General features: G+C 38.5%; 1 protein-coding gene across 1 annotated transcript in view; it reads left to right on the forward strand.

Annotated features, from left to right (window-relative positions):
- TMEM260 (transmembrane protein 260) overlaps positions 1-24,277 on the forward strand; it is a 73,210-nt gene that overhangs the window by 29,070 nt on the left and 19,863 nt on the right. The window contains 7 exon segments of the mRNA XM_027554189.1: positions 3,314-3,491; positions 4,643-4,756; positions 8,365-8,544; positions 10,333-10,373; positions 18,142-18,225; positions 20,048-20,162; positions 22,623-22,792. Coding sequence (XP_027409990.1) covers positions 3,314-3,491; positions 4,643-4,756; positions 8,365-8,544; positions 10,333-10,373; positions 18,142-18,225; positions 20,048-20,162; positions 22,623-22,792 — 882 coding nt within the window.

Raw genomic sequence — 24,277 nt, forward strand, 5'->3', positions numbered from 1 at the left:
GGAAGGAAAGTTATGACCAAACTAGATAGCATATTCAAAAGCAGAGATATTACTTTGCCAACAAAGTCCGTCTAGTCAAGGCTATGGTTTTTCCAGTGGTCATGTATGGACGTGAGAGTTGGACTGTGAAGAAGGCTGAGCACCAGAGAATTGATGCTTTTGGAGAAGACTCTTGAGAGTCCCTTGGGCTGCAAGGAGATCCAACCAGTCCATTCTGAAGGAGATTAGTCCTGGCTGTTCATTGGAAGGCCTGATGCTAAAGCTGAAACTCCAGTACTTTGGCCACCTCATGCGAAGAGTTGATTCATTGGAAAAGACCCTGATGCTGGGAGGGATTGGGGGCAGGAGGAAAAGGGGACGGCAGAGGATGGGGTGGCTGGATGGCATCACCGGCTTGATGGACATGAGTTTGAGTAAACTCCAGGAGTTGGTGATGGACAGGGAAGCCTGGCGCACTGCAGTTCATGGGGTTGCAAAGAGTCGGACACAACTGAGCGACTGAACTGAACTGAACTATAGTAGAAGAAAGTCCTAGATAATACCTTTTATTCTATTGTCATCCTTTTGGTCTCTAAGCTGGGACAGTTCCTCATGATGGTTTTGTTTTTTCTCAAGACTTTGACGCTTCTTGATACACACAGGTCAGTTATTCTGTAGAATGTCCTTCAGTCTGAGTTTGTCTGTCCTCTTGCTTAAATTCAGGTAATGCATTTTTGGCAGGAATACCATAGAAATGATGCTGTATTCTTTTTTTTTTTTTTTTGGAATAGATAAAGAAGCATATGATGATTTTTGTCCCATTACTGGGCTGTTAACTTTGATGATGTGATTAAGACTGTGTCAGTCCAGTTTGCCACTGTAATGACAGTTTCTTCTTTTGTAATTATTTACAGGGAAATACCTTTAGACAGTGTGCATATTTCTGTTACTCCAAACTTTACCCTCTACTTTGGTATCCATTGATTATTATTATGATGGTTGTCAAGTGGGGATTTCTAATTCTTCTAATTTCTTCTATAGTTATTAGTTGACTTTCCATGGACTTTTCCTTCTCACCCAACTTTTTATATCACTACAGATCCATAGCTTTTTTTTTTAGATTCATAGATTCTTATTTATTCATTGGGTTACAGTCTGTTACTCTAATTATGCTCAAGTTTTCCCCAGTTTGGCCAATGAGAGTCCTGTAAGCTGGCTAATATACTCTTTGGTCATGCCTCTATTTGAGCATTTCCTTACCTTGTGTCCCAAGATGTTTCTAATTCGTTTGCTACTTGAGCTTTTCCAATCCTGGAATCAGCCATTTCTCCAAGGGTGCTAATTTATGTTTTAAGTAAAAGAAGGAATCTTGTATCTTTTGTTGACTTTCCAAAGTCATATTGACAGCTGAAACTTAGAAGTTTCTTTAAATTGTTACTAATACTTTAAGATTAATTCATTCTTTTATTTGCTAAGTTTCCTTTCTGTGCTTGGGGCCAGATGCTTCCAATTAAGTGAAGTTTAGCTCCAGTTCACATTTCAAAAAACAATGTAAAAATCATTGATATGCAGAGATGAGCTAGAAACCTGGGAATTGAAGAGAAAATTGAGAAAAGAGTAGAGTTTTAATAAAGGAGCAGGGAGGACCTTCAGTTCAGGGCTACAGCATGGGCAAACGTATGGAGCTAGGAATAGGCAAGTCTTATTAGGGAATTTTAAGGAGCTTGACTACTTGGTGGGAGGTCATGTTGGTAATTAGTGTCTAGGGGGTCCAGTTTATTGGGAGCCTGGATTCCAGGTTGATTCTAATTCATCCTGTAGGAATAATGAGTATTCACAAAGAGTATGCTTTAGAAAGTTTAATCTGATGGTATATTTGCAGAAGGATTAGAAAAATGTAAGGCAAGTTAGGAAACTCTTACTTTGAATCTAAGGCAATAGGAATACAAATGGAAAAGAATCTGGAAAGGAATTTGGAAGGAAGAAATAACTTTAGGTTATTCAATCAGGAAAACTGGGAGAATGGAGTATTCTGCAAGAAACAGGAAACTGATGATTTTTATAAGGGAAAGAGAACAGGAAAATTGTAAAGAGAAATTCAGAGAAAAACAGGTTTGGTGATATTGAAATTTGTTAGCTTTTTTTTCTACTAAGGTTGATTAAAACCTATACAATTACTCCATAATTTTTATGCAAAACAATGCAGCTAAAAAGTAATGACCTATGATTTGACGTCTCAAAACAAATCTCTAAATTGAGATCCAGATTCCTCAATTAATTTGAAATGTGGACTTCTGTTGGCATTGAGAGTGAGGAATTTGTTTCCAAGTGTAGCTTTGATTCTTCTGTGTTACTAAAATTCACACTCCCACCCTTCTCTTTAAAAAAAAAAAATATCATTTTTAACTTTGACTTTGTGTAAAGAATAAATCATTAGAAACTAAGAATTTAGCTTACAAGATCTTAAAATCACCAAATATTGTGACCAAGACATACTTTGCCATATGTTGGGAGATAAATGTAGAAAGTACCTAGACCCAAACATACCACAAGAAGTGAGAGTGAGTGTTCCTGAACAGATATTCCTTTTTTTTCTTTTATTTATTTTTAAAAGCTTTCTATTTTGTATTAGGATATAGCTGATTAACAATGTTGTGATATTTTGATAGTTTCAGGTGAGCAGTAAGGGACTCAACCATACACATACATGTATCCATTCTCCCCCCGACTCCCCTCCCATCCAGGCTGACACATAGCATTGAGCAGAGTTCCCTGTGCTATACAGTAGGTCCTTGTTGGTTATCCATTTTAAATATAGCAGTGTGTACATGTCCATCCCAAACTCCATAACTATCCCTTTACCCCATCCTTCCTCACTGGTAACCATAAGTTCATTCTCTAAGTCTTTAAGTCTGTTTCTACCAAACAGGTACTCTGCCATTTTATTAATTTTTCAGTCTTAATCAGTCATGATCATTTTTCTTCTTAGATATAACAAGAAAAATGGCACAGGTTTGTTATCTCTCCAGTTTCTGTCTCTTGAGGCTTTCTGAAATGGCTTGAATCCTAAAGAGTACTTCAGAGAACTAAACCTCGTTCAGTTCATAAGATACCAAGCAGGTTTGTTCATTTGTTTCTTAATAGGTTAATGTATGGACTTTGTAATTAAAATCTGTTGAAAGGAATTATTACATGAAGTAATGTATTAACCATCTAATGTGTTGGGATAGTGCTGGGCGGCTGTCATAATTTCTGCTGCTACAGTTTATAAAAAGGAAAATAAAGTCAGTTCTTTTTGTTGGGAAAGAAGATTTCATGTTATCTGTATTTGCAGGCTTTCTGGCTCATATGCTGGAGGAATCCTTGCTGCGGGGGTGTTTTCATTTTCTCGTCTAACATGGCAGTGGTCCATTGCAGCAGAGGTTTTTAGCTTAAACAATCTGTTTGTGGGCCTGCTTATGGCTCTTACTGTACATTTTGAGGAGGCAGCAACTGCACAAGAAAGATCAAAGGTAACCTATTTTGATCAAAGTGAAATCACTTTTTGTTTTAATTTTTAGACAGATGCTCTGTTTCTTTTTAACTTTGGTTTAGATACTGTTTATCTATTCTGATTACTGTCAAGGTAATCTAGGCATGTTGAGAGAAAAAGCACTCTCAAAACACTCTTTTTTTACTGTAAACTATGAGAGCCTTTATAAAACATGAGAATTCTTTTTCTGTCCCAGAGTTCAAAAGTTTTTTGGAGAATGAGGGTATTACAAAATCCCCTTTGAGTCTTATGGGAAAGAAAGGCTTGTTAGCTAATCCAGTGTTGTGTGTGTGTGTGTGTGTGTGTGTGATCTTAAGATGCCAAGCTCTAGGTTGACCACCTTAAATTATTTACCATTATGGTTCATTGGCTTATTCTCTAGTTTCACAAAAGATCAAATAATTTGTACTTTTTTTCACTAAAAGGAAAGTAATCAGATGTAAAATGAAGTGGTTCTGAAGAGATTATAATGACTTCTAAGACCACTGCTATCATCAAAATAATTTGCAGACAGGAACCCTGTCTTCTAAGGGCTTACCATCTACACATTGAAGAGTTCTGAATTATCTTAATATATGGGCAGCCTTTGTCATTAAAGAATTTAGAAACAACATCAAGGTTTATCTGTGGTTTCCATAAACAAGCCTGTGATGATATTAGAGTTTATTTTTTGTTTAAAATAAACCCTTTTATGATTATGAAAATAACACATGTTCAAAAATAGCAAAAAGACCACCCGCAGGGAACCAGGTTTCTAAATAACAGTGTTATATTTAATTAATTTAATAGAAGAAAATGTAAGACAAAGAATTGCTGAACTTTAGTTCTAGATTTCACTATACTATGTTCTAAAGAACTTGTCATCATATAGGACTTCCTAAAACCTAGTTTGAAGACAGTAATTTAAGGTCAGACTGCAGTGATTTGATAAGAATGAAAAATATTAATAAAATAATGGTGATAGATAATTAGTGAGTATTAAAGCATGATTGTTTGCATTAAAAGTTTGATGTTAACCTGGCTTACTGTATAAATGTTTAGTTTTAATAAAAAGAATAGCTTTTTACTATTGTGCTTTCTTAGTTTTCAGTGAATTTTTAACTTGGATTATTTGCTTTTATTATTTTTCAGATAGCTAAAATTGGTGCTTTATGCTGTGGCCTTAGCTTATGTAATCAGCACACAATAGTACTCTATGTTTTGTGCATAATACCATGGATTCTCTTTCGGCTTTTAAAAGAGAAGGTATGTTTTTGAGTAAAAATGCCCAATATGACATTTATGGCATCAGAAAACATGGAGTTTATTTATTTATTAGTTTCATACAAGGCTTGATAGGGATATTATAAAATCTATAGATGGTTTTGGGTAGTAGGAACATTTTAACAATATTAATTATTTTAATCCATGAACATCAGATATCTTTTCATATGTGTCTTCTTCAGTTTCTTTCATCAATGTCTTATAGTTTTCAGTATACAGATATTTCATTAATACCTCCTCGGTTAAATATATTCCTAAGCTATTTATTATATTTGATGCTATGCTATTATAAATGAAATAGTTTGTTTTTTTTTTTTCAGATAGTTCATTGTTAGTATATAGAAGCACAACTAATTTTATATCCTGTAACTTTCCTAAATTTGTTAAGTTTTATAGCTTTTTGATAGAATCTTTCAGTCAATTCAGTTCAGTAGCTCAGTCGTGTCCGACTCTTTGCGACCCCATGAATTGTAGCACGCCAGGCCTGCCTGTCTATCACTAACTCCCAGAGTTCACTTAGACTCAACGTCCATCGAGTCAGTGATGCCATCCAGCCATCTCATCCTCTGTCATCCCCTTCTCCTCCTGCCCCCAATCCCTCCCAGCATCAGAGTCTTTTCCAATGAGTCAACTCTTCACATGAGGTGGCCAAAGTACTGGAGTTTCAGCTTTAGCATCATTCCTTCCAAAGAAATCCCAGGGCTGATCTCCTTCAGAATAGACTGGTTGGATCTCCTTGCAGTCCAAGGGACTCTCAAGAGTCTTCTCCAACACCACAGTTCAAAAGCATAGAATCTTTAGGATTTCCTATTTAAGATCATGTCATTTGCAAACAGAGACAATTTCACTTCCTTTCTAGTTTGGATTCCTTTTATTTCTTTTTTTTTGCCTAATTACCCTGAGTAGGACTTCCAGTACTGTGTTGAACATGAGAGGTGAGAGTGGGCACCTTGTCTTATTCCTGATCTTAGAGGAGAAGCTTTCAGTCTGTCACCATTGAGTATTGTGTTAGCTGTGGCCTTGTCATATGTGACTTTCATCATGTTAATATATGCCCCACATCAATTAAATCAAAATTATTTTAGAGTAGGATCAGCCACTGGCTTGGCTCTGTAGATGCACAGAACTGCTGGCTGATCAACCTCTGCTCTGGCACTGCTGCAAACAGGAATCTGTTCTCCCAAGACTGGAAACCGGTCACTGTAAGCCCTGCTTCCCTTCTCCATCTCTGTCTGATCCCCAGTGGTTGAGCCCCAAAGATCTATGCCCCCACCCCACCCCCACCCCACACCGCTGCAGTGGTCCCCGCAAATGAGAGCTGAATGAGTCTCCTAAGGAGCATCCTGCAGTGCCTGGGGAGCATCCTGCAATGCCTGGGGAGCATCCTTCAGTGCCTGGGGAGCATCCTGCAATGCCTGGGGAGCTGGATTTCCACCCTGGGGGCTCTTTTCCCACTGGAAAAAGTGTACCCCAAGGGGAGTCCTCCAATGCAGTGCTGTGCTGGCCTAGGGGAGGAGTGATATAGTCAGAGTGCCCCTCAAAACTTCAAGTGCAGTCCTTCTCCGTCTCTGTGGTCCAGGACTTCAGCCTCAACCCCAGTGTCTGGGATTTTCACAGCAGTATCTTGTCTACAGGTAGTTGCTGATGGTGTTTTGTGGGAAGGACTGAAGTTGGGATTACTTATGTTGCCATCTTGATGGCGTCACCCTTAGCCAGGCTTCTGATATCAGGGAAGGTGTATCTAGATATCAGAGAAATACATTCTCTGGCATGAACTTAAAAAGCAAATCTTTTGTTTTAAGTCTGGAGGGAGAGCCATATTCTCATGTAAAACATACAAGACCCAGAGCTGACAAGTTAGGAACCTGATCTGAGAGCCTGTTTACCCTGTACTTAGATCAACCTCTGATGAATGATGAAATTTGGGAAAGTGTGACTCTTCAGAGCACCTTTTATTTTTATTATTTAAAGAGCAGAGTCTAGAAAATAAGATCTACCAGTGAAGTGATAGGGAATTGGATCTGACTGCTCAGGTGATCTAAGGCAGAGAAGGAAATTAGTTGGTTGCAACCCCAACTGCTTACTTATCTGGAAAGATTTAAGAAAGTAAATAGGTGTTTGTGTGTGTGTATGCCTTTGTGTGCTCTCACCACCCTAGAATAATTCTGATTTATTTGACTGGGTGTGAGGCCCTGGGACTGATAGTTTTAAAAGATCCCCAGGTGATTCCAGTGTACATGCAGCTAGGACTCAGAGCCACTCTCCTGCATGCTCTGAAATAGTTCTCATGTGTTTGTTTTTCTATTTCCCACACAAAAGGAAAATTCAGCAGCAACTATGTCTTGCCATTCTAAACTGAACTTTATAGTGTGCAGAAACTGCTAGAATCTAAACATTTACTTTCTTTAAAGCTACTTTTAAGAATAGCAAAGGCATATTCTTCAATTAGTTATTTCTTCCATTTTTTTCATCCCATCATTTTGTATGAATCTCATTACCGCTTTAGAAATGTCAAACAATATCAGTACTGTAATAAAAACACTCCATTTTCAATGAAGAATGCTTATTTGAAAATGCTAGTGTAAGTCAACTACTTTTCTACTTCTGGGGAACGGAAATCTTGGTTCTCATATTCATTGTCACCTATGAATTTCCCTTTTTCCTAGAGAAAAAATTGGCAATTTCCACTCACGATATTTGTAAGAGGCGACACTTCCAATTACTAAAGCAACTGTAGAATTCTTTTGGACTCAATCTTTGTAAAAATTAGGCAGAGTTTTCCTTGGTCTTAGAAACATGCAGAAGCAGGACTTCCCTGGCAGTACAGTGGTTAAGACTCTGTGCTTCAGTTACTTCAAGGCTTGCTCCTTGGTGGGGGAACTAAAATCACATGCCAATGACATGGCCAAAAAAGAAAAAGCAAAGAAGAAACTTGCAGATGAAAAATATATTCTGTTTGAGGCAAGATTGTTGCATACAACAACAAATTTCCTTCTTTCCTATGTAAATTGAGGGGAAAAAAATAGCATTTGGATGAACTTGAATGTTACTTAAAGACTAGCTTCATTTGTACTAAGGATTTCCATGAAATGGCCAAAACTCTTGTAGAAAGAATATATTATTAATGTGCAGTCATAATATAGTGTATAGTTAAAGCCTACTCCTGATGATAATAATGAAGTGAATCAGTATTAGAACAATATCTTGGGCAATTTTGAAAATGGTCAAACACCATAATCAACACTGAAATCACTTCCAAGTGGGTAGTCTCAGCTGTGCGATGCTGCATGTCATGACATGGTTTTAAATGTAGAGGATGCAATAAACATGAAGATCATGTCTTTGCTAATATTATTTGCTTCACTCAGATTTCACTTGCCATGCAAAGGAGTTCAGGCTGATGCAATTTCCTAGTAATCCACAGTAATCAGAAGGTTTAACATCATCTTCTGTGGTGACTTGATATAAATTGAGAGATCAGCTCTGAGTAAACATATTTGATGTTTTCCTCAATATGTTCTTGAAGTTCCAGGATGAATCTGACTAAAATAAACACTGTGATACATGTGACTCCTTATGCTCTAATGCAGGAACTCTCCCCAGGCTCCCTGTTGAAGTTGAGTCTGTGCTTCTCTGCTGGCCTGCTGCCCTATATTTACCTGCCTGTCTCATCCTACCTCAATCAAGCTCGCTGGACCTGGGGAGACCAGACGACATTGCTAGGATTTTTGACACATTTTCTCAGGGAAGAATACGGAACATTCAGTCTGGTAAATTTGTATTTCAAACACTTTTAAGGAAATAACTGGCAAAACTTCAGTGTTCTGCCTGGACCATGAATGGAAAAAAAAAAAAGTGACACATGACAGCATGTAGAATTTTCTTTGTTATTTATCTCGCAGACTTGCCCCTTGGAATGTAGCCTTTCACATGAGTTCAAAAAAACTGACTCACTTAATTTGGCATCATCCTTTTGTGTATCCTGAATGTATTTTTCAAGATAACAAGCAGTCAAAAGACACTGCTCCCAGGAGCTGAAGCTTTTCAGTCTTTTTATCATCGGGTATCATTTTGGGCCCTTGGTCTATGATTAAAAATATTTGGAAACAATTAGAGGAAAAACACTTCAAAAACTTTAATATACCTTGACCGAAACTTTTTTTTTTTCAAATATTTGATGAACAGTGTTCATGTTAGTATTTAGTGGGAGACCTAAATATGTTAATACTTCATAAAATATGATCTCACTCAAAGGAAACAGTCTGTTCCAGAGAATTTCAAAAGACTTTGCTTTCCCTAAGACATAGTTGAGGGTAAAACACTAAATGCGTTTGGGAGTAATGGTTATCTGAAAAGTGCAAGGATATACAGATGGGTTTTTGTTTTTAAATACACAGTTAGGTCTGATTTTTCTTTCATGATTTGTGCTTTTTGTGTCTTACTTGAATTAGGCAAATCTCAGATGACTACAATGTTAAAGGATACCATTTATACAAAATTTTAAACCATGCAAAAACTAATGATCTGTTACTCAGTAATACATAAAAGGTAGTAACACTGTATAGTTTTAGAACGTAGGGTAATAACTAACACAGAATTCAAGGTAATAGTTACCACTAGGCAATGGCACCCCACTCCAGTACTTTTGCCTAGAAAATCCCATGGACGGAGGAGCCTGGTGGGCTGAAGTCCATGGGGTCGCTAGAGTTGGACACGACTGAGCGACTTCCCTTTCACTTTTCACTTTCATGCATTGGAGACGGAAATGGCAACCCACTCCAGTGTTATTGCCTGGAGAATCCCAGGGACGGGGGAGCCTGTGGGCTGCCATCTGTGGGGTCGCACAGAGTCGGACACGACTGAAGCGACTTAGCAGCAGCACCAGGGGTAAAAAAGCCCCTTTCGAGGGTTCTGTGAAATATGGTATTTGTGTAGTTCTGTTTCTTCAATGAGTGATGAGTCTATAGATTTTTTTTAAAACTCTTTATCCCCTAAATATAGATTATATATGTTTTTATATATAAGAGATATTTCCTAAAAAATCATTTAATAAAAGAATAGTTATTATTCTTTGACTGAGAAGGTTTGGTGCTTTAAATTTATACTCTGGTTTACTTATGTTGGTTATTCCATTGAAATATCGCTTAAGGGCCATTGCAGATTTGAAAACGTGTATAATTCACACATAATTGTGAAATTATAGGCAGGTGATAATGAGCTCTAATCAAAGTGCCCAAAAAAGAGCGTAAAGAGACTTTGTAATGAAAGTGTAAAGTCTGTTAATTCATTAATGTGTTAATCATTCCTGCTGGAAGAGTTTAACTGATTTTTAGCCAATTATTATTTCTGAAATGATTCCTAAGGGATGTCTGTGTTTAGTTTTCACTGGCTTCTCTTAAAAAATCCAAATAGACTCTGAAATAAACACTTTGAATGAAAGAGGAGTTGCATCATATATTTAAAACATGTATCTTTTAAATCAGGGTAATTGAAATACAATAGCCTTCCAAAGTTTCAGTTTAACACTTGTCCAAATAAACTTTTCTCTTTATGTTCAGGCCAAATCTGAAATAGGATCCAGTATGTCTGAAATATTGCTGTGAGTATGAAATATTTTAAACTATTTTTAAATGAATTCTTTATTAATTGCTTTAAATGATTTTAGGGATTTCTGAGTTTATCACTTTGTGAAGCAGTACATCTGAGAAGTAGTTCTCATCTTTGTGGTTAACAGTTTTTGTGTATAATGTCAAATATTCTAGCATCCCATCAATAACATAAAGCTTGAAATGAGCACTAAATACAACAGTGAATAAGACTATTAGGAGACTAAATAGAATCTATAAAATGAAAATGTTTCAACTTTCAGTTGAATACAAAATTACCCAATATATTTTGGCTTTATAAATAACTTTTTCTTTGTTTATATCTTCTTGCTTTTGGAGACATATTAGAACATTGCATTTAGCACAATTTAAACAATCATTTTCTTGTTATTTTGCTTTGAACTATATTGTGGGGAGAAATATCAATAACATCAGATATACAGATGACACCACCCTCATGACAGAAAGCAAAGAGGAATTAAAGAGCCTCTTGATGAAGGTGAAAAAGGAGAGTGAAAAAGCTGGCTTAAAACTCAACATTCAGAAAACACAGATCATGGCATCCAGTCTCATCACTTCATGGCAAATAGATGAGGAAACAGTGGGAACAGTGAGAGGCTATATTTGCTTGGGATCCAAAATCACTGTGGACAGTGACTGCAGCCATGAAATTAAAAGACACTTGCTCCTTGGAAGAAAAGCAATGACAAACCTAGACAGCATATTAAAAAGCAGAGACACTACTTTGCCTTTGCCTAGAAAAGTCCATCTAGCCAAAGCTGTGGTTTTTATTTCATGCAATAATGGACACAATAAAGGACAGAAGAGGTATTGACCTAACAGAAGCAGAAGATATTAAGAAGAGGTGGCAAGAATACACAGAAGAACTACACAAAAAAGTTCTTCATGACCCAGATAACCACGATGGTGTGATCACTCACCTAGAGCCGGATATCCTGGAATGTGAAGTCAACTGGGCCTTAGGAAACATCACTACAAACAAAGTTAGTGGAGGTAATGGAATTAGAGTGGAGCTATTTCAAATCCTGAAAGATGATGCTGTTAAAATCCTGCAGTCAATATGTCAGCAAATTTGGAAAACTCAGCAGTGGCCACAGGACTGGAAAAGGTCAGTTTTCATTCCAATCCCAAAAAAGGCAATGCCAAAGAACGTTCAAACTACCACACAATTGCACTCATCTCACACACTAGCAAAGTAATGCTCAAAATTCTTCAAGCCAGGCTTCAACAGTACATGAAACGTGAATTTCCAGATGTTCGAGCTGAATTTAAAAAAGGCAGAGGAACCAGAGATCAAATTGCCAACATCCATTAGATCATAGAAATAGCAATAGAGTTCCAGAAAAACATCTACTTCTGCTTTATTGACTATGCCAAAGCCTTTGACTGTGTGGATCACAACAAACTGTGGAAAATTCTTCAAGAGATGGAATTACCAGACACCTGGCCTGCCTCCTGAGAAATCTGTATGCAGGTCAAGGCACAACAATTAGAACTGGACATGGAACAACAGACTGGTTCCAAATTGGGAAAGGAATACATCAAGGCTGTATATTGTCACCGTGCTTATTTAACTTATATGCAGAGTACATCATGTGAAATGCTGGGCTGGATGAAGCACAAGCTGGCATCAAGATTGCTAGAAGAAATATCAACAACCTCAAATATGCAGATGACACCACCCTTATGGCAAAAAGCAAAGAACTAAAGAACCTCTTAAAGTGAAAGAGGAGAGTGAAAAAGCTGACTTTAAACTCAACATTCAAAAAACTAAAAAAACTGAGATCATGGCATCTGGTCCCATCACTTCATGGCAAATAGATGAGGAAACAATGGAAACAGTGAGAGACTTTATTTTGGGGGGCTCTAAAATCACTGCATTTGGTGACTGCCCATGAAATTAGAAGACACTTACTCCTTGGAAGAAAAGCTATGACCAGCCTAGACAGAATACTAAAAAGCAGAAACATTACTTTGCTGACAAAGGTCTGTCTAGTCAAGGCTATGGTTTTTCTGGTAGTCATGTATGGATTGGAGAAGGCAACGGCAACCCACTCCAGTACTCTTGCCTGGAAAATCCTGTGGACGGAGGAGCCTGGTAGGCTGCAGTCCATGGGGTCGCACACGACTGAGCAACGACTTCACTCTCACTTGTCACTTTCCTGCATTGGAGAAGGAAATGGCAACCCACTCCAGTGTTCTTGCCTGGAGAATCCCAGGGACGGAGGAACCTAGTGGGCTGCCGTCTATGGGGTCGCACAGAGTCAGACACGACTGAGGCAACTTAGCATGTATGGATGTGAGAGTTGGACCATAAAGAAAGCTGAGCACCAAAGAATTGATGCTTTTAAACTGTGGTGTTGAAGAAGACTCTTGAGAGTCCGTTGGACTGCAAGGAGATCCAACCAGTCCATCCTAAAGGAGATCAGTCCTGGATGTTCATTGGAAGGACTGATGTTGAAGCTGAAACTCCAATACTTTGGACACCTGATGGGAAGAACTGACTCATTGGAAAAGACCCTGATGCTGGGAGAGATTCAAGGCAGGAGGAGAAGGGGATGACAGAGGATGAGATGGTTGGATGGCATCACCGACTCGATGGACATGAGTTTGAGGCAGCTCTGGGAGTTGGTGATGGACAGGGAAGCCTGGCATGCTGCAATCCATGGGATCATAGAGTTAGATATGAATGAGCGACTGAACTGAACTGAACTGATGGTTTTTCCAGTAGTCATGTATGGATGTGAGAGTTGGACCATAAAGAAGGCTGAGCACTGAAGAACTGATGCTTTTAAATTGTGGTGCTGGAAGAGATTCTTGACAGTCCCTTAGACTACAAGATCAAACCAGTCAATCCTAAAGGAAATCAGTCCTGAATATTCATTGGAAGGACTGATGCTGAAGCTGAAAGTCCAATACTTTGGCCACATGATGCAAAGAGCCAACTCATTGGAAAAGATCCTACTCATTGGAAAAGACCCTGATGCTGGGAAAAATTGAAGGCAGAAGGAGAAGGGGATGAAAGAGGATAAGGTGGTTGGATGGCATCACCAACTCAATGAACATGAGTTTGAGCAAACTCCGGGAGTTGGTGAAGGACACGGAAGCCTGGTGTGCTACAGTCCATGGGGTCACAAAGAGTCAGACACAACTGAACGACTGAACAACAATATTCATTTAATTCTTCAAATATTCATTTATTTAATGTTTTAAGACTTCCTTTAAGCTGTCCTTAAGCTCTGGTTTTGACACATTTTTAAAAATCCAGCCTTACTAGAACCAGCTTAATATATTTTCATCTATATTATCTCTCAGTGTTCTTTGAAAAATGGGTTAATATTTGCTTTAAAACCTATGGAGATTAAGATAACTGAAAATTATCTATAGCAATTTTGTAATATTCTTACAGTATTTCAATATAAAATTAAGTATGAATAGGTTTACCTGACACTAAAGTGATCTCCTCAGTATTAATACAGAATTCACAGGACAACTTGAAAACTTTTAAAAATATGGGGATAATATTTTAAATCTATATGTGAGGTAGCTCACATGTTCTCAGAATTTCTAATTTGTTCATTTGCTAATTTTCTTGCTTCCTTCCATACTTTGTTCTTTTTTTTTTTAATTACTTTTATTAAACTTTTTGACTGCGCTAGGTTTTCATTGCTTTGTGCGAGCGTTCTCTGGTCTCAGTGAGTGAGGGCTACCCTTCATTGTGGTGCACGGGCTTTTCATTGCACTGGCTTCTCTTGTTGCAGAAAACAGCCTCTAGGTGCACAGGCTTCAGTAGTTGTGGCTCATGGGCTCAGCAGTTGCGGCTTGTGGGCTCTAGAGCTTGGGCTCAGTCGTGGTGCATGGGCTTAGTTGCTCCAAGACATAGGAAATCTTCCCAGACCAGGGATCAAACCTGTGTCCCCTGCATTGGCAGGCAGATTCTTATCCTCTGTGCCACCAGGGAAGTTCTAAATTTCTTTCTATTCTAAATAAATGATACGTAATTATTAATAGAAAATTTAGAAAATACAGGTAAGAAAACCAAGAAAATTAAAATTACCTATAATTCCAGCATGCAGAGATAACTACTGTTCTTAATCCATTAACATTCTTGTCTATATCCTTCCAATATTTTTTATATTTTTGTTTGTTTTTAAAAATGGAATCGTAATATGCACTCTGTTTTGTTAGCCTGCTGTTTTTCACTTAATACTATATCTTGAAAATACCTCCCTGCCACCATTTAGACTTGTGGCTCCTTTTTCTTTTCTTTTGGGGAGAAGGCAGCAAGAAGCTCAGTTCCCCTTTTAAAGATAAAGACACCTTTATCAGTGTCCGTAGGCTTCTCCTTTGGGGCTTTTCTCCAAGCCAAGACTCCCAGCTTGCTGTTTTCTACCTACCTTCCAAAACTGTCATCACGTTCAGGATCATTGATATATTTTGTCTTAACAAACCCCACATGAACTCCAGAGACGCCTCAAGAGTAATCCTAGACCATACATCTAACTTTCATTAGCTGCATGTAAAAGTCATCTATGGGGGAACTCAAAGGTCTCCTTTACATTGAAGTAATAGCAGTTAGGTCACATACGCAGAAAAAAAGACTTGACAAAAGTGACGCCCACGCACACCCACACTGTTGTTCCAAGGAAATCATATGTGGAATGGGGATATAATCCTAGCACTCTGTGAGGGAGAGAATTTCTAGTCTTTAATTGTTTCAGGTGGACAGGAGTGTTAAGAAAGGCAACTCATAATTAACCTACTAGAAAATTCTTGAACATGATAGAACCTAATCATCTACCTTTTCCAGTCAAGCAAATTGCATTCTTTCTCCATGCATATCTTTAAATTGCCATCTTGTTGGATTACATACTGGAAATTATTTAATCTAACCCTAGGCAGTGACCATGTTTTAAAGCTTACATTTAAGCAACAGATCTCTACAAGAGACTGACTTCGTTCCTCTTGAAGGATAGTTTGAAATGGGCCTCATGCTGGAATCAACAGAAGCAGAAGATATTAAGAAAAGATGGCAAGAATACACAGAAGAACTGTATAAAAAAGATCTTCACGACGCAGATAATCACGATGGTGTGATCACTCACCTAGAGCCAGACATCCTGGAATGTGAAGTCAAGTGGGCCTTAGAAAGCATCACTACGAACAAAGCTAGTAGAGGTGATGGAATTCCAGTTGAGCTATTCCAAATCCTGAAAGATAATGCTGTGAAAGTGCTGCACTCAATATGCCAGCAAATTTGGAAAACTCAGCAGTGGCCACAGGACTGGAAAAGGTCAATTTTCATTCCAATCCCAAAGAAAGGCAATGCCAAAGAATGCTCAAACTACCGCACAATTGCACTCATCTCACACGCTAGTACAGTAATGCTCAAAATTCTCCAAGCCAGGCTTCAGCAATATGTGAACCGTAAACTTCCTGATGGTCAAGCTGGTTTTAGAAAAGGCAGAGGAATTTTCCACAGTTTATTGTGATCCACACAGTCAAAGGCTTTGGCATAGTCAGTAAAGCAGAAATAGATGTTTTTCTGGAACTCTCTTGCTTTTTCTATGATCCAGAAAAAAAAAAGGAAGATATATGAATGGCCAATAAACAGGAAAAGATGCTAGCATCATTGATAAATAGGAAAATTAAATCATAACAAAATACTATTCTATCTTATTAAAATAAGATAGAATTAAATTAAAATTAAAACCACAATAAGATACTATTCTATACCTATTAGAATGGCTAAATAAAGAGACAAACAGTACCAAGTGTTACATGTTAAAGAATTGATTCTTTTAAACTGTGGTGTTAGAGAAAAAAAAAAAAAAAAAGAAAAGGCAGAGGAACCAGAGATCAAATTGCCAACTTCCACTGGATCATAGAAAAAGCAAGAGAGTTCCAGAAAAACATCTATTTCTGCTTTATTGACTATGCCAAAGCCTTTGACTGTGTGGATCACAATAAACTGTGGAAAATTCTGAAAGAGATGGGAATACCAGACCGCCTGATCTGCCTCTTGAGAAATCTGTATGCAGGTCAGGAAGCAACAGTTAGAACTGGACATGGAACAACAGACTGGTTCCAAATAGGAAAATGAGTACGTCAAGGCTGTATATTGTCACCCTGTTTATTTAACTTATATGCAGAGTACATCATGAGAAACACTGGACTGGAAGAAACACAAGCCGGAATCAAGATTACCGGGAGAAATATCAATAACCTCAGATATGCAGATGACACCACCCTTCTGGCAGAAAGTGAAGAGGAACTCAAAAGCCTCTTGATGAAAGTGAAAGTGGAGAGTGAAAAAGTTGGCTTCAAGCTCAACATTCAGAAAACGAAGATCATGGCATCCGGTCCCACCACTTCATGGGAAATAGATGGGGAAACAGTGGAAACAGTGTCAGACTTTATTTTGGGGGGCTCCAAAATCACTGCAGATGGTGACTGCAGCCATGAAATTAAAAGACGCTTACTCCTTGGAAGGAAAGTTACGACCAACCTAGATAGCATATTCAAAAGCAGAGACATTACTTTGCCAACAAAGGTTCGTCTAGTCAAGGCTATGGTTTTTCCTGTGGTCATGTATGGATGTGAGTGTTGGACTGTGAAGAAGGCTGAGCGCCAAAGAATTGATGCTTTTGAAGTGTGGTGTTGGAGAAGACTCTTGAGAGTCCCTTGGACTGCAAGGAGATCCAACCAGTCCATTCTGAAGGAGATCAGCCCTGGGATTTCTTTGGAAGGAATGATGCTCAAGCTGAAACTCCAGTACTTTGGCCACCTCATGCAAAGAGTTGACTCATTGGAAAAGACTCTGATGCTGGGAGGGATTGGGGGCAGGAGGAGAAGGGGACGACAGAGGATGAGATGGCTGGATGGCATCACTGACTCGATGGACGTGAGTCTGAGTGAACTCCAGCAGTTGGTGATAGACAGGGAGGCCTGGCGTGCTGCGATTCATGGGATCGCAAAGAGTCGGACACGACTGAGCGACTGATCTGCTCTGATCTTCTCATAGTAGATGAGTCTCCATTAATAAAATACACATTGTGTTGTTTGCATAATTATGGCATTACATTTATTCCAATAAAATTGCCAGTAGGGAGAAGAAAGTTCTTTGAGATAGTGTTTAGAGTCATTTTTTTATTAAAAATTGGAGATTGCCAGAGCTATTTGAAAACTCAGATAATACTTGGAAAATGTATTAGTTAATGAAAGAATTTAATTATAGGGGGGAAATAACGTTTCTTGGAGATTGCTTAAACACTTTTTGTACCAAATAATACAGAAAACAAGGAAGACTTTTAAGAAAGGAGATAACCTCAAAAAGGATGGTTGGAGATCAATTCTCTTTCCTTTTTTCTCCATGATTGGATCTCCAGAAAATTATTTGAATTAATTTTGTTTTCAATTTCACATGACTTCTTATCAAACTAATCTGGGATACAAACTGGTGTATAATATCAGTATAGTAGACCAATATCAAAAATACCAAATAATTATTTGTTCTTAGCTCAAATAGTGTAAGTTGGTAATTCAGTGTTACAGCTGAAAAACATCTTACGACTATCTAGCTCTTTCTTGTGGTATTTTTTCTCCCAAATTTAAAAGAACACAAAATAATTGAAAATCTGACTTATTTACTGTATAATCAGGTATAGTATGTAAAGAATGCTTTGTTTGGAACTAGCAAATTTGTTTTCTGCCAATAATAAATTAAATTGTCTCTTACAGTTCTCAAGTGACAAATATGAGGACCCAACTCTCATTCAACATTCAAGCCCTTGCAGTTTGGGCAAATATATGTTTAACAAGAAAGTGAGTAAAGTAATTCCTTTTTCTGTTATTTTTTCCATGTTCATTAATTGAATTAAGATAGTCACTATATCATTATGGCAAATAGATGGGGAAACAGTGGAAACAGTGGCTGACTTTATCTTTTTGGGCTCCAAAATCACTGCAGATGGTGATTGCAGCCATGAAATTAAAAGACACTTACTCCTTGGAAGGAAAGTTATGACCAACCTAGACAGCATATTAAAAACAAGAGACATTACTTTGTCAACAGAAGTCCATCTAGTCAAGGCTATGGTTTTTCCAGTAGTCATGTATAGATGTGAGAATTGGACTATAAAGAAAGCTGAGTGCTGAAGAATTGATGCTTTTGAACTGTGGTGTTGGAAAAGACTCTTGAGAGTCCCTTGGACTGCAAGTAGATCCAACCAGTTTATCCTAAAGGAGATCAGTCCTCGGTGTTTATTGGAAGGACTGATGTTGAAGCTGAAACTCCAATACTTTGGTCACCTGATGAGAAGAGATGAGTCATTTGAAAAGACCCTGATGCTGGGAAAGATTGAGGGCAGGAGGAGAAGGGGACGACAGGATGAGATGGTTGGATGGCATCACCGACTAAATGGACGTGGGTTTGGGTAAACTCCAGGAGTTGGTGATGGACAGGGAGGCCTGGCATGTCGCGGTTCATGGAGTCGCAAAGAGTCGGACACGACTGAGCAACTGAACTGAACTGAACCTCTGTTAATTTCTCGTTTACTGACTTTCTAGTCTATTGAGTATATTCTTATATAAATGTATATTTGAATATATACTTATTGTTTTATTTCCTTAACCCTTAACATTATAGTGAGCATTTTTCCATACCATAACAAATACTTCAGTTCAGTTCAGTCGCTCAGTCGTGTCAGACTCTTTGCGACCCCATGAATCGCAGCGCGCCAGGCCTCCCTGTCCATCACCAACTCCCGGAGTTCACTCAGACTCACGTCCATCGAGTCAGTGATGCCATCCAGCCATCTCATCCTCTGTCGTCCCCTTCTCCTCCTGCCCCCAATCCCTCCCAGCATCAGAGTCTTTTCCAATGAGTCAACTCTTCGCATGAGGTGGCCAAAGTACTGGAGTTTCAGCTTTAGCATCATTCCTTCCAAAGAAAAGAAGGGACAAATACTTAAGATCATTTAAATTTCTGTATAATAGTCCATTCTAAAACCTGGGACAATTAACTTATATGTTTTCCTATTTAAGAGTCTTAGATTGCTTCCACTTTTTCCACTACTGTAAATAAATACCAAGGCATTGTTATGGATTAATTCTTATCCAGTATTTCTGGTTCTTAAAGATTTATGCCCACATAGCAAATTACTGGGTCAATGAATGTGAATATTTTTTAAGGCTCTTGATATATTGATATATTATCAAATTAATTTTCCTTGAACATTGTACTAACATATGTCCTCATACAACTTCATTCTCACCAGCATTGAGATTTGTCATTTTAAAATTTGTATTATTTTGATGCATGAAATTATTCTTTTGTTTTGCATATGTTTAATTAAGCTTAAATTTAATAGGATTAGTAATTTATATTTTCTTCTGCAGATTTTAATTTCATATTTTTTGCTGCATAGTTCCAAGTTATGCTTATAATATGTAGTGCAGTGTGACTTATTACTATGTTCTGGTTATCTGTTCCAACTCACATTTTTAAGCCTAAGGTCTTTCTTTGTTCCTATTTAAAAATGGAAAGGTTTTTAGTTCCAAATATTTTTCCTATAGCTTGTAACTGTAATATTATTAATATTCATGTCACATAAGTAATTTTTGACATATTTTAATTTTTTTATAGGGACAGACAAAGCTCATCATTAGTATGGCTTTTTACTGGAATGTTTTGCATTTATTCATTGTTCTTTGCCTGGAGGGCAAATTTAGATATTTCAAAACCGCTTTTCATGGGTGTGGTAAGTTTTGCCTAGATATATCCTTTGACCAGAAAGTTCGTGAAGAATGTACAAATCTGTCTTTCATGAATCTTGTAGAAGGGCAACCAGTCTTAGAAATAGTTAAAATTGTCGTGAAGTGAAGTGAAAGTCACTCAGTCATGTCCAACTCTTTGGAATGTTGGAGTGGGTAGTCTTTCTCTTCTCCAGGGGATCTTCCCAACCCAGGGATCGAACCCAGATCTCCAGCATTATAGGAGGATTCTTTACCAAGTGAGCCACAAGATAAGCCCAAGAATATTGGAGTGGGTAACCTATCACTTTCCCAGGGTATGTTCATGACCCAAGAATTGAACCGGGGTCTCCTGCATTGCAGGTGGATTTTTTACCAACTGAGCTATCAGTGAAGCCCTGATATTGTGTATACATGATCACAAATCAAAATTAAATTATTGAATAAGTAAGGCTAAGGCCTCTTTTGGGGGGGGCGGAAAGCATTGTTTCATTAGCACAATAGTTAAATAGAAAAATAAATGTAAGGTAGATTTAAGTTAGTCATTTTATATGTGTGCTTGGAGATATGTTAATAGGAACCACTACATTTCTTCTGGAATTTTTTAAAATAGCTTGATGAAAATGTTTAATGGTGTGGGGAGATCAATGAATGCATTGTTGATGATTTTTATTAGTGGGTGTGATTCTGAATGATGGTCATTAGTGTTCTTATAGTTGAATAACAATGATGGTTTTTCATATCATTACTTGTGGTAAATTCCATGTAAGAATAATGATAACATCCATCATATTTAAGTACTATTTTTGTGATTGGTTTTGTGGAGTTTTCTTCACCTATTTATGGGGGGCTCATGTTAATTGTAGAGAAGGAAATAGCAACTCACTCCAGTATTCTTGCCTGGAGAATCCCATGGACTAAGGAGCCTGGTAGGCTACAGTCCACGGGGTCGCAAAGAGTCAGACATGACTGAGCGACTTCACTTTCACTTTCACTTTCACGTTAATTGTAAGTGGTGGTGTTGGTTGTGGTATTGTATTGAATTTTGGTGGTTCTTTTTTAGGATTAATGGTGTTTTTAATTTTTTTAGAGGGGGATGTTGGTGGTATTTGGTTATACAATGGCTATGGCTACTGAGCAGTATCCTGAAGTTTAGGTTTCTAATAAGACTGTCTTAGGGATATGCCTTTCTGGTTTAGTTATAGTGTTTTCAATGGTTTTTTACATGTTGAAGGATGAGAAGTTGGAAATTGTATTTAAATTTAATGTTTTAGGGGATTGAGCCTCCCTGGTGGCTCAGTTGGTAAAGAATCTGCCTGCAATGCAGCAGACATGAGTTCAATCCCTGGGTTGGGAAGATCCCCTGGAGGAGGGCATGGCAACGCACTCCAGTATTCTTGCTTGGAGAATCCCATGGACAGAGGAGTCTGGTGGGCTACAGTCCATGGGATCGCAAAGAGTCGGACACCACTGAGTGACTAACACTTTCACTTTCTTTTTCACATTTCTTCTGGAACTTTTTTAAATAGCAAAGAAATATGGGTTGTGCTTAGGGTCTCTACCAACATATTCCCTTATTTTCTTACCTCACCAGTCCACACCTGTGCAAAACAGGAAGTATATTTCAATTTTCCCTGACTACGATATCTGAGATTAGAGTATTTCTTCTCCTTATAACAGAACCTATGTAAATGTAGATAGCAGCCAAAACCAACCATGTGTGTATATTTCCGAGAGACCTGATGAATAATACCTTGAGTACCTGAGTTCTGAATCAGTTGAGAACAAGATAAACCAGTACATTGGGTGGGAGAATCACCTTTGTTACCAATAACGATGGGGTTGGAGAATGTGGTTAATACCTGTGGGCACTGGAGCCTTCTCATCCTGTATCCCTGAACAGTCTAGTCACAAGCAGTGCTGCTCAGGATGGGCCTCTTTGCTCCCCAGTTCACCTCACCCCAGAGTCTGCCCCTGGACAAGTACTTCCTGTGGGCAACTCACTTCCAAGAGAAAGAGAGAGGAAAGAGGAGAGCTCTTCAGGCCCAACTCCCAAACTGTCCAGTCAGCTCAGTCCCTACAGTCCTTCTAGGAGAAATAAGTGAAGGGAAAGAGTGTTATACTGGTGGGGCTTCTCATGGAAGGAAACATCAGGAGTTAAGCAAAAGCATTTCTCCACCTCTTCAACTTTGCACATTAGGATAAAGAATTCAAGATTAAGTATGCAGTATAGAAAAGACTTTGTGGATCCAAAAAGGGAGATCCACATGTCAGACAGGGAAGGAAGAATGCTTGAAAATGGAAAAATCAAGTCACGTGGAGTTGAGTTGGGGAAGTCAGTTAAGAAGACATAAATGACACAGGCATAAGCAACTAGATGCATGCAGTATATTTTTAAGATATATAAATACCTGATTGATTACATAAAACAGTCAGTTGGACGCACTGTTCCCATGCCTCGTTCACAGGTGGAACGATTCTGGATGCAGAGCAATGCAGTGGTGGCTGTCCTTGCTGGCATCGGTTTGGCTGCCCTTGTATCTGAGAGTAACCGAGTGCTCAACACCAACGGGCTTCAGTATCTGGAATGGCTTTCAGCAATTCTTTTTGTAACTTGCCAAATATATTCTAACTATAGGTAATACATGGTTATTTTTATGAAAAGTAGCTTTCCAGCCAGAGGCAGTTGGGATATTTAGATTCTAGGGCTTTGTTTTATCTTTACCTTCCACTAGCTTTCAAAGTGAGATAGCTTGATCTGAATGCAGTGGTTGTTAAACTTTTGAATAAGAATCTCAGCATGAGTGATATGTAGTTTCAGGGCATTGCAAACAGGCGTTCAAGTGGTGCGTGTAAACTACCTGTGTATTTTCCACTAAAAGGGATCCTAGAGCTACTTTGTAGACTCTCGGATGGCATCAGTGACTCCATGGACATGAGTTTGAGCAAGCTCTGTGGCGTATATGTAAAATTCCATGATCTAAAATACCACTTAGATGGAGAGTAAAGACATTTGAAGTCTTGCTTTTGTTTGTTTTTGCCATACCACTAGGCTTGTGGGATCTTAGTTCCCCAACCAGGGATCAAACCTGCAGTCTCTGTGTAGAAGCACAGAGTCTTAACCAATGGACTGGCAGTTAAGTTCAGTCGCTTAGTCGTGTCTGACTCTTTGTGACCCCATGGACTGTAGCAGACAAGGCTTCCCTGTCCATCACCAACTCCTGGAGCTTGCTCAAACTCATGTCCATGGAGTCATTGATGCCATCCAACCATCTCATGGACTGGCAGGGAAGTCCCAATTTGGGCTTTTTTTGTATGCCCTAAAATAATTCACTTTGTGCTTCAAAGAATTTATCTTTTGAGTAATCCTTGGCCCTTATCTAGTATATTCTGTAGTAGTGTATATTAAATATTTTGAATATTCAAAGTTCTGAAAGTTTCTTAACCCTTATGCATTATTAGTGTTGTTTGTATTTTTCAAAATCTGCTTAATGACCATTATAATGTAAATGTCAGTCAAACATAAAAGATGTAAAGACTTAGATGATAATTCATTTATTTGCAGTAATATTGAATAGACTTTACAGAAGTGGAAGAGTCTGCTGGAGTTTTGTTATAGTGAGATTTGATTGGTACTTTATAATGCTGAGGAGCAGCCATGCTAGGGACTCTGTGTCACCAGGAGGCCTTGTGGGAAGGGGAGGCAGATTCCTGATACAACTCCACAGCTGGCTCGGGAAGGGGAGGCAGATTCCTGATACAACTCCACAGCTGGCTCGGGAAGGGGAGGCAGATTCCTGATACAACTCCATAACTGGCTCGGGAAGGGTTTGCCAGGCCCATAGTGTGTTTCCCACCCCTCTTTTATCCCATTCTTCTCCTGGCTCAGGTCTTCAGGGCAACTCAGTTTCCACACCAGGGATGCCTGCACAGACTGGGTGGCTTGGTTTGATTTGGATTCTTTTTTGCCCCCAGGTGAATGGAACTTTGCTGGGTGGCAAAAGGTGAGGCATCACCCTGCAAAGTAGGGCATCACAGTAGGAAACATTTGCATCATCAGTTACAAAGGCAGGGATAGTATTTGTTCCTGGAAGTATTAATTTGCTTTGTGATGCTAACTCAA

The sequence above is a fragment of the Bos indicus x Bos taurus genome, chromosome 10, assembly GCF_003369695.1.
Source record: "Bos indicus x Bos taurus breed Angus x Brahman F1 hybrid chromosome 10, Bos_hybrid_MaternalHap_v2.0, whole genome shotgun sequence".
In the NCBI taxonomy this organism is placed as follows: Eukaryota; Metazoa; Chordata; class Mammalia; order Artiodactyla; family Bovidae; genus Bos; species Bos indicus x Bos taurus.